General features: G+C 45.8%; 1 protein-coding gene and 1 long non-coding RNA gene across 2 annotated transcripts; both read right to left on the bottom strand.

The window, feature by feature from the left end:
* Nucleotides 1–7,729: 7,729 nt before the first annotated feature.
* LOC136187346 (prothymosin alpha-B-like) lies at nt 7,730–8,119 on the bottom strand. Its single transcript, XM_065974925.1, has one exon. The coding sequence runs from the start codon at nt 8,117–8,119 to the stop codon at nt 7,730–7,732; it is 390 nt and encodes a 129-aa protein (XP_065830997.1).
* A 1,169-nt stretch (nt 8,120–9,288) lies between these two features.
* LOC136187196 (uncharacterized) lies at nt 9,289–9,554 on the bottom strand. Its single transcript, XR_010669866.1, has 3 exons — nt 9,487–9,554; nt 9,402–9,436; nt 9,289–9,357 (listed from the first exon to the last, which is right to left on the bottom strand). It is a non-coding gene; the product is annotated as an uncharacterized lncRNA (long non-coding RNA).
* Between the last annotated feature and the right edge of the window lie 1,546 nt (nt 9,555–11,100).

Genomic DNA, 11,100 nt, shown 5'->3' with positions numbered 1-11,100 from the left:
TCGAGAATTCATGAGCAACATAACGTGTAAGCACGATGTAGAATGTTCCTTCAGTTTGCTTCGTGAGCAAATTTGTAAAGACGCAACTATGAAAACGATTCAAACCATGTGGTTTGTTATGTGAATTAAATTAGAATCACTTCCAGAATGAAGTTTACCGAAAAATCTGGCTAAGTTGCAGCTGTCCCTCATTTGCATTAAACATTCAAATTTCAAGGACAAAATGCACGTTTGGTCCATTTTTAAGCAGCAATGAGTGTTATCATTAGTTGAGCTTCCCCAAGTAAAACAGAATTTGATGGCTGTTGACAAAGGGTTTAGAGAGAAAAACATCATTTCCAGCCGACGGGGAAGCCACTTTCGCTGCAATATCATAAATAATCAATGAGGACGGTCTCACGCTCAAATAATTTCACTATTATCCTATCCTTGTGAAATTTTTGAGTCAACGGTTGTTGTGAAAAATCCTCCATTTCCGGAAGAAGCTTCTGACGAAGTTTACACGTACCACAGGGCTCTACTCCACATGGGTTTTCTCTACTGCAATCTCCGAGAAGCAGTCAGATACGAGAACGGGCCCGAAATAATTAGGATGTGGAGATATTGGCTGCCTCATTTTCTTGGAGGGCATAAATACAACTACGCAAATGAGGCAGCCAATTTATTGGCAAACGTTGAAGCTGACTGGACCCCTGCCACGACGTTCATACATACCCATTTCAGGACGGTCAATATGGCTGGCAAGCCTGGCCATGGAAAGCCTATTGACCAGTTCATTGAGCATTACAACCTGTAAGCTCTCGGACACTGTTTGCAAACTGTTGATACTAACTCCTGTTATTAGGGTGATCAAAAATGCCGTTCGTGGCAGCGGTGCAAACTTGACGAAGTCCCGCCTGTTTTTGGTGTCTAAAGTGGCGAAAGAACTATTGGAAGGAGGACGAAAATTGGAGCAGATACTTCGGATTGATAGAAAATCATCTCATACCATTCGATCTGCAAGAGAAGACGTAGAGAAAATGGTGAACACTCTCGTGAATAATGGCGTGATAGTGGACAAGGAGAGGCGACTGATTGAAGGATGGAAGTTCGTTGATCCACGCAGGGAAGGGATTTTGAAATTGGAGAAGGGATGGCTTCGGGATTTTCTGGCAAAGGGAGGTAGCTGTGACGCAGTAGAGCCAATTAGGCGACAAATAATTGATTTGGAGGATGTTGATTTATTTTGATTACAACAGATTGGTGCAGTCCTCCAAATATCTATTCATTTCTGATGGCTCAATGGCTCTGAATAACGATGCAGCTAGGTGAGGTTTAACACCGGGAATGGCTTGTACATCTTCGACAGTTTCTATGGCATGGCTCATATCCACAATATGCTGTAAAAGAGAGTTGCTTGCCACTGCCTCCTCGCCAAAACATGACATCCTCCTTAGACGTGCTTCTTTTTTCCGCCAATCCACCAATTTTCCGCTCAGGGTTGATCTGTTGATTTCCCTCGGCTGCCTTCTTTTGGTTTTTGTTTTCTTAGGTGATGCAACACGTTTTCGAGGTTGCCGAGGACGTGGCTGGTAAACAAACATCTTGTTTGGGTCGTTGCAATCATGCTTGCAATTGCTGCAGCAGGAATCCGGGCAGTGTGTTTCGTCGAATGAAGATTCGAGCAACTGGCAAAATTTTCGTCGAATGCACGAATTGGTTGACATCAAATCCTTGACATCAGCATCCACAGTTTTGCCTCTGATAGAACTTGGCCTGTAAAGGAGAATACACGTTGATGGTAGGCCGTCGCGTCCAGCTCTGCCAAACATCTAAAAATGGCTGAAGTCATATTCCGATGCCCTAAAACCCCCAATTCTTTTTAGAAGCTCAACACAGTAGAAAAGTTGAATTGGAGTTACTATGCCAAAGCCTATGGTAGCAATGACTACAAGTAGCTTTTTGTTTCGAAATTTCTGTTCTGTTTCCCTTCTAGTTTTGGCCTCCAAAGACGAGTGATGAATGGAAACTTCGGGAAAAATGCGGAGGAGGTCCCATAAGGTCGTCGCAATTTCTTTGGTTCGAACGAAAATGATCGTTTTCCTCTGCTCGCCATTTCGAAGCCCTTCGGAGACTGGCTGCAAAGTAGCCTGAGAAGGAAATGGAATACAATTTACATGAATGCACTCTCAAGATAGACTGTATACTTCGTGACTTTGCTTTTTCGTCAGAAAAATGAAATACAGATTGGAGCGATCGATTGGCTCTACCACGTATATTGGATCAACAATCCCAACTCTTTCACATATTTTCTTCATCGTTGTCTTCGTGGCAGTAGCAGTGAGAGCGACTACTGGACAGCAGCTGAGTCTTCTCAGACGACACAGGTGAGAGAAATCAACCCTAAAACTGTTTCCCCTGCGCAGAAATTTCATTGATGGAACTTATACTTTATTCGAATCAGTAGTCTACCATTCAGCTACACAATGGGCTTCGTCGACCGCAATCAGATGAAGACGGTGTCTGATTTCTTTCATAACGTTCATCCATGAAGAACTGACAGCACACTCAGGTGACATGTAGACTAACAAATTTTGATTACCAATGGTCGTAAACAACCAAAATATATGTTCTTACAATATTGGCATCTGTCAATAATTTCGTTTGACAGATCCTTTGCATGGGCAGGCACAATCAGGCAAATTGCCTCCAGTCCCAGATCACGTAACTTCTCGACCTACCACAACTGTTAGGATTATGAAGCAATAGACAACAACATGCCTGCTCAGACATAAGAGCAGAAAGGGGACTGATGACCAGGCAGCACGACGAATCGCCAAAGAGCTTTGGAAAGAGCTGATAAACCAGCGACTTCCCTCCATTCGTGCTCAGGCGAACAACAACGTCTCTTCCATCCCGAAGAGACTCGATGGCCTTCAGCTGGCCGGCGCGGAACTCTTTCAGTTTGAAAACGTTGCTAAGAACGCCTTCCGGGCTCGTTTCGGGAACCTCTTCGGTAGCGTCCATGTTAGAGAGAGAGCGCGCGCGGGGTGGACGAAGGTGAAGTGAAGACTTTTGAAAAGGTGAGTATTTCATTAGCAGGTCAGCGAATAAGGGATGCACGTGCAGGGAAAGGTTCCATCACACATATGTTATCAGTCATGTGATCGACCGCGCCTACAACTCGGTCGACCACGCCAACAAGACCGGGCATCACATGACCTATAACGCTCCGTTCAAGTACCAGGCCCTTCTCCCCTCCCGTGTTTATACGGGAGATCAGGGAGAAGGGACTGGGTTGCGAGGCTAGACGAAGATAATGCGTCTCGACCTCGCACAGGTTCAGTTCGTAACCAGATGCATTTCCTCTTTCATTCACAGTTCTATACTAGCAATGGCGTGTCTGAGTAGAGCACGACGAAAATAAATTTCTCAATTTACCTCAGCCCTTCGAAGCATGAGGATATCGATTCTTTCAGAAACATCTGTAGCCACCACACAAACGGAATTCAAAACTGTTGACTCTGAAGTTCAAACAGAAAATAGAAACATTTTGCAATGCGCCTTTGACTCTATCATGTTAGAAGATAAGGTAATCGTGACTACACCAAAGCCATTTCATCGTAAATGCAAAAGTAATTTCTGTAGCTAGCATTTATGGATGAAGCGTTTTCCAGTCTTTTGGAGTCTCTTGGTGTTACACAGGGTGCTCCAGATTTTGTATCGCTGTCCCTGCACGGCATGCAAAATCTTGAGCAGACACAACGGTCAAATGGCCTGTACGGATTTGCAAAATGCGTCGAACGCAAGGATGAAACGTTATGTATGCTGCTAGACAGAATGCCGTTCGGACTCATTGAGTACCAGATTAACTTTTTACTGCCAGTCATCGATCTACGGTAGCCCTTTTCTACAGCAATTTCTGCAATATGAATTTGAATCTTTTTAGGTTCCTTACTGCCCAAATGACTACAAATGGGGATGGGCAGGGGATGTGGATCTAAACGACAATAGCGTTCAAAGCGAACGAGAAATGTACATCTCTGTCATCAGCACCATAGAAAATATCGCGCTTGCGTCTCGACGGTCAAAAGAAACAAAACACGTTGACGTTGCTTTCCTTATTTCAAAAGTGTCTAATTATATGGAAAGACTTATGAAAGGCGCGTCGCGTCTTATTCGAATCTTTTTTATGACCGTAATCTCTATTTCTTCTAAAGAAATTACGACGATCGCCAAAAGGGGCAGTAAAAGAAAGCGGAGTGACAAGGCCGTTCGAGAAGATCAGTGGATGCAGACTGACTTAGAGACATCGCTAGAAGAGTGCAATAAATTAGTGGCACAGCTGGAGTTGGTTCTTGATAAACAACTCACCGCAGAAGTCGATCTAAAGCCTACTTTTGGAGAGGTGTGTCACTATACAATGAAAAAATTCATACTGATTAGTTATGTGAAGATTCGCGAATGTGGTCCAAAAGTGGTTGGAGGAGCAACTCGTCTTTTGAGAACACCCGCTTCTCACTGCCTCGTTTTTATGATTAGCCCAGAGGAGAGGACACGTAAGCCATACGCACTGCCCGTACAGATGTTGCCATGCAGAGGCATTTTGGACGGGCTGATGCGCAAACTGGCGGATCGCGTCAAGGAAAGAATGGTGACCCTTGGCGTCGATGTATGCGGTGAGTGATATACAAACTTTGCAATTTGGTTTCACTTCTCTTCGTAGGTTTAGTCACTGACGGAGAGTTTAACAGTTTAAGGAGTCGCGGTTCAACACGGCCGACAAGCGTTCTACGACCAGTACCTCGTTCAACACCGCCGAAAACCCAGTGTACTTGCGTCTTCCAAAATGCGACTCGGCGGCGATCTTCACGACAAGGACGGCCGCAGGTGCACTTCTTCACTTGCCGCAGCAGACCGTGTTGCCGACACCAATCGATGGCTGTGTCGACGTCGTACACAGTTCGCACGAGTTGAACGTAAGAAAGCGGAGCAGGAGCGGCGAGTGCTGCTTGGGCCATGGCGAATGCAACGATAACGCAATGTCAGCATGCTCAGCCACGTTCAGCATGCTCAGCCTCGATAGCATTCCTTGCACCGCGCGACTTATTCGCGATTGGGGCGTCTCCATTGTTTGGTTTGTCACGTGTTCGGAGGCGGGCCTAACCCTAAATAGCTAATGAACTAATTATCTAATTAGTGACGTATTTAATTAACGCCTAATTAGTGACAGGTAGCGCACGGTGGGGTGGGGGGCGAACTACATAGGAGCCCCGCGCCTGTCTCCATGCTTTCGATAACTCGTCTCGATGGTAGAGCGACTCGAATCGATCTTCTTTCGGGCTGCACGGACGGACCCTCGTCTTCCGTATTATCGTCATCGTCTTCTGCACTCAGCCGCGACAGTCTTTCGTTTTTGTACCGGCGTCGCTTCGTCAGACTCGTCTCCGCCAAACTCTCCAGCTTGGTACTGTATTCCTTCTTTCGCAGTGTCTTCTTTTTGTTCTTCTTCTTTAGATTTTCTTAGATTTGATTTTTTGCCTTCACCGCACCGTCTCTCGCTGCAAAATATTCCCGTTCGTCGTTGAGCGAATGACATAGCGCCAGCGTATGTTACTAAAAGAGGTATCTTGTTAGAGAAAACATTGCGAACGACGCAGGTTCTACGTACAGGGGCACGTCACAGGCTGCAGTCCGGTACTTCCGGTACTTCCAAATCCCACATTCCTCCCCTCTAAGTTAGGCTCCTACATCTCCCACAAACGCAAACAGACAAACATAAACAACAGACAAACGTCTAGGCTCAAAAACTTCTCTCACCTCACAACTCATTCTCAACTCAACTCCTCTCACATCCTCGCAAACTCCACTCGTCATCATCTTCTTCACTCGAATCGCCGACGGCATTGGCGTCGACTTCTTAAAATCCGAATTGGACTGGTGGGCTCCTCCGTCTAGTGGACTAACGAAGCTGAGCAAGGCCGGCTTCGGTATCTCTCACAACTGGCGCATTTCTCTCAAAAACTTCGGGTGTCGTGGTAGATTCAGCGTTAAATAACTGGAACTTCACCGGCATCACCAACTTCAATCATCGACCTTATTCAGTCGTCTGACAACTTCGTCGTTATCGAATGGGTGGGTATTCATGTATAAACGCGTTTTCAGGAATCACAAAATGCAATAAACTCTGGTCGTCGCTTTGCACGGCGTCACGACCTTGAAGCTCAGACTCTTCAGACCTCTGAGTGTCATCCTCCACACGTGCCGCTGGCTATAAGTAGCATTTCTTAATTCGGTTCACATGCACTTGTTTAGACGATCCGCCTTCTAGTTTGCGCACCGTTACGTTCAGAGGGTTCACGACTTTGGTTACTACGTAAGGGCCCACGTGTCTGACGGCAAGTTTCTTACTGGTACCTTTTTTAATATAAATACCGGTACTTAATATCCTGACTTTGCGGTAGGACTGTATCCGTTTTCTGCGCCTTGTGGACTCGAGCAACTAGCATTACTTGATGACCACTATCACAAACCGGCTGCAACAGACTTCGTGCCACGCCTATCATCACAGCTTCATTGCGCCAAGCATTGGACTAGAAAGCGACTCTTACGAGAGGATCATACCCGACATTTACAATTAGAGGAATTCTCTTTTCCTTTCCTCGAAAAATGACAAGTGGCTTCACATTGGCCTTAGCATTAGCCTACGAACAATTTTCCCAGAGGTTGCTTTTGCTCGCCTTCTAATGCCAGTTCTCTGATAACTTTGTGAAACGTACGAACTGTATCCTCTGGAGGCATCTGACAAACATTTGTAGCCTTTCGTAGACTAATTCCAAAGCGATCCTTGAATCCGGTAAACCAAGTTTCGGAGTAAGAAAATTAGGCGTCCGGAAATTAGGCGTCCGGGCAAAATTTGCTTCAAAGTTTCTTCCTTAACGTTGTAATATCCCTACCTCGGGGCATAGCAACTGTTACTAGGAGAAGGCGTTGCTTGTCTAATTTAGAGACTTGTCACGCCTTTTAGCTACGTAATCATTACGTTGTTTCATCGCGCTAACGCTTCGCGACGAAGCCGAATCCGCGGCGGTTTCACGTCGACCTCAGCAATGGCGACGAAAATTCCCAAAAATAGTCGATGTAAGTATTTTTCGTGCAAGACTTCTCTCATGCGAAGCGATTTCGGGCGCGATCGCGAGCGCGATCGTCAGCAGAAAGCCCTATACTCTGGTTTGACGAGCGATTTTTTTCGATTCGTTGCCTATTTCGTGAGATGCAGCACGATTTCGACGAAGTGGCGAGGAAAAAACGACCTAATGACCCCTAATCCCTCTAAAAACGTCGTTATTTCGCGACCGAATACACTAATCGAAAAAAATCGCTCGTCAAACCACAGATTAGAGCTTGCCGATCGCGATCGTGTGCGCGTTGGGCCCGAAATCGCGTAGAATTCTCACAAACTTGCACGAAAAATGCCTACAGTACTCGTACTCGGCCGTTTTCAGACATGCGCGTAGAGGCTTCGAAAGTTCGACCATATCGCAGCTGCCCAATGCATGCACTGACTCACAAAAAGGGAATTCACGAGGTATGCTGGATCTGTTTCAAAGCCATTCGTGCGGCTAACTTCGTCGAAAACTTCGTTTTGAACGCGTTGAGAGTCTGCGAACACCGGGCACGTGACAGATAACATGCCATGGGCTTATTTATCCCTACAGTATGCGCAAAACTGACCTACCTGACCCTAGAACTATGCTTCTCTGTCGTCGTCGTCGCTTTCTTCGTCGCTTTCGTCGTCAGTTTCGTCGTCGCTGTCGATGTCGTTGTCGTCGACGCCATCGTCGTCGCTGTCGTCGTCGTCGCTGTCGTCGTCGTCGCTGTCGTCGTCGCCGCTTCTCTCCTCTGCTTCCTCCTCTTCTTCTAATTCCATCGCCACCCATTGTTCTTCCGCTTCTCTCATTTCCCGTAGTCGTGCGCTCTCCATTCTTTTCCTCGTCGGTCTTTCTTCTCGGTATTCTCCTCGTTCCTCTCGTTCCTGTTCCTCGTCCGTTCTTTCCTTTCCTTTTTTATTTCCTTTTTGCCGCTTTGATTTCGATTGAGATGTCGCTCCTGTCTCGCCGCCGCCGAACACTCCCGCCATGTACGTGGTCCCTTCGTTCTTCCGCTCTTTCGATTTTTTCCTTCTTTCTGCTCTTCGAAGGGACCTGGCCTTTTTTTAGCCCGCTCTGTTTTCTTTATGATAGCAGATTGCTCTCGCGCACGATCAATTTCGCCGTACGCTTTTACAGAGTGGCTTCCGGCGGGAGTGTCCAGGACATCTAGTGCTCGAATCAGTGCTCCGGTTCCGTGATTGAATGACGCTGCAGCCAGTTTGACTGCAGGCGCAATTAGTTTTGGTCCCCGATGTTGGACTTTTGGGGCCAGGCTCCAAAGCAGAGGTGCTTTGTCTCAAGTTAAAGCCATAAAAGTACGTTTTGGACAAAACTTGCGCCAGTCTTTGCCAAAGCTTCCTCACGCACCCTCCTGAATCAATAGCAACTTCGCCAACAGAAGTTACATACATACGCAGGTGGGGATTGCGATTCTCGCACATACGCTTTCCTACTTTGATTGGGCGAGAGGGGATGAACTTTCTCTTAGAAGCAGTCTTCGACAATATGTGAATTTCTGACATTTATGTTTAGAACATTTTCGTCGTTTTCTCCTGGGTTTTGCAGGAGAGACTCCAAATAGAGAACGACGTCGTGCAATGATTGAAACGTCATAGATTGCCTGCAAAACAGTAAATTTTTAGCAGAACATTAGTGCAACACAAATCATGCGGCTAATTGGCACTTGTCGATCTGTCGCTCTTCTTTTCTTTCTATAGCGGTTTCGTTTTCTTCTATCTCAACGGTATAAATAATGCAGATTTATTCGTGTAATTCAATGTAACACAAAATCGTACTTCGGTTGCAACAAGACTGATATTCGTCATGCCATCAAAACACTTTAGAAGGCTCTTTGCGTAATCTCTACGCGGAATCAATTTCGGGCGACCCCGATTTATCTTGCTGGAAATACGCCGCTGTCAATGCTTTTCACACACGAGTCACACCCAACCCAGAAAAGAATTTCCTACGAATGCTAATTTTCTCGGGAAAGACAAGCAAATGTTTCTGACATTACTTCAAGGGTGTCGTCGTTTCCTGAAAAACGCCGCATAATATGCTGATCGTTAGGAAGGCGCACTTTAACAATGACTGTTTCGTACTCAGATTGCAACGGCTCTTCAGCGAGAAAGGAGGAAATGGTTGCTTTCTGTTCGTGCACGAACTACGGACAAAAAAGGTGTGAACTGGCGCTTTTCAACTACCTCAAGTTCTATTCTTTTTTTCGCTAACGACAACTGCCTCCTCGTTTAGTATTAGGGTTACAAATACCGAAGCATGATTTTCTGTCTTTCGCGCTTTACGTCCTAATTCATGAACTGTTTGAAATGGTAATTTCTCATATACATAAACAAACCTTCTGCTCGTCTGCGACAAGTGAACGAGCATAAGCTTCATTTTGAGCTCTGACGATGGCTCGCCTCTGTTAAAAGTTGCGCTGATTGATCACAAAATTACTATAGTTAGTATGTCATACCTCCTGCAGGCTTTCGCTGCCAGAACGGTCTGTTGAAGGACCGGGCAGATAATAGCTGTCCGTAGAACATTGACTTTCCGTAGTCAGATCAACGGGTGAGGCAGAACATATTGAGAATATGTTTGGCTAATTCGGACATGAGCATTCGCTTTTCGCAAGTGAGGCATGTTTCAAAATTGACGTCCTCCTCTTCTTTGGATTCACGCGCGACAATGGATTTATGCAGTGGGCAAAAATATATGATTTGTTCCTTGCCAAATTGGGCACATGGTGGGGAAGTGCAAGTGGAAACAAGCGTCGACTTCCTTGTTCAACATCTGTCACCATTAGGGTATAACCGCCGGCTTCAGAAAGTGGTGGAAATGCTCTGAGCAGTGTTTCTTTCATCGAAACTCATTCTCCGATTCTCCGAAGGATATCCTTTTCTTTTCCGCGTGGAGCCTTTACAGTAGGACAGCCCCGAAGACATACAAATTTGTGCGTCCATCCGCGGCTCGCACTAGGAGGACAGGGGAGCTTTTGTTTTCCTTTTTTTCCAAAGCTGGCCGACTTTTGCGTCCGTAACCTTTGCCTTTTAATCCAAACAGCTTACGCTGCTCTTGCCAGGCAAGAGGAGACGAAGAGAAGAGCTTACGGCTGTCGCTTGAAGAGCCACTTTTCAACATAGATCCCGGATCGAACATGGCGCCCGGTTCGCCTGCATCTCCAATATCGGACGATTGGCTCGGTTCAGCGTCCTCTTCTTCTTCGCCGAGATCAACAACTCGGAGCTTTATCTCGTTAAATCCAGGTTCAAGCGCTTTGACTAATGATGAACCTCGTTTGGAATTTTTTCCTTTCTTTATCTCTATAGCAAAAGAATTCACAGGATTAACAGTAGCGATTGATGAAAAATAGTTGCTAAATCACGGAAAGTGAAAGCGTGAAAAGACTTGGAACTGAATCTTTGCCATAGAGAGAAGCGTCGGCACTGAGCTTGCGCGGTTTGCGTACGCTGCATTCCTGACATTCTTTCTTTCTTCTTCACTATGTTTTTTATTTATAGCCATGTTTCATAGCTATGTTTCATAGCTATGATTCATAGCTATGATTCACAGCTATGATTCATAGGTATGTTTCGTAGCCATGTTTCTATGTTTCATTCCCATGTTTCGTAGCTATGGTTCATTCCTATCACTCATTCATTCGTATGGTTTTTTATTTTTGGCACTGTTCTAGCGCCATACACGAACCCTATTAAATATTAAATAAAGAAACATTTAAAAAAGACTACCGTATTTCCTCGATTACACCGCCATGCTCAATTACAGCACCATGCTCCATTAGAATGCCATGTAAGCGGACGATTAAGAAAATAAAACGCCATGCTCGAATATAAGGCCACCCTTCTGCGCGTGCGCGTATATCCCGGTTCCTATGGAGGAGACCGACACGGAGACCACCACACGTGGGCGTGCGAAACGGCGAGCTAATAAAACTCTCCAGCTGAAGGTT

Source organism: Oscarella lobularis, chromosome 5 (genome assembly GCF_947507565.1).
Source record: "Oscarella lobularis chromosome 5, ooOscLobu1.1, whole genome shotgun sequence".
Classification (NCBI taxonomy): domain Eukaryota; kingdom Metazoa; phylum Porifera; class Homoscleromorpha; order Homosclerophorida; family Oscarellidae; genus Oscarella; species Oscarella lobularis.
The sequence above is the reverse complement of the archived record's forward strand: the minus strand, read 5'-3'. Positions and strand labels throughout refer to the sequence as shown.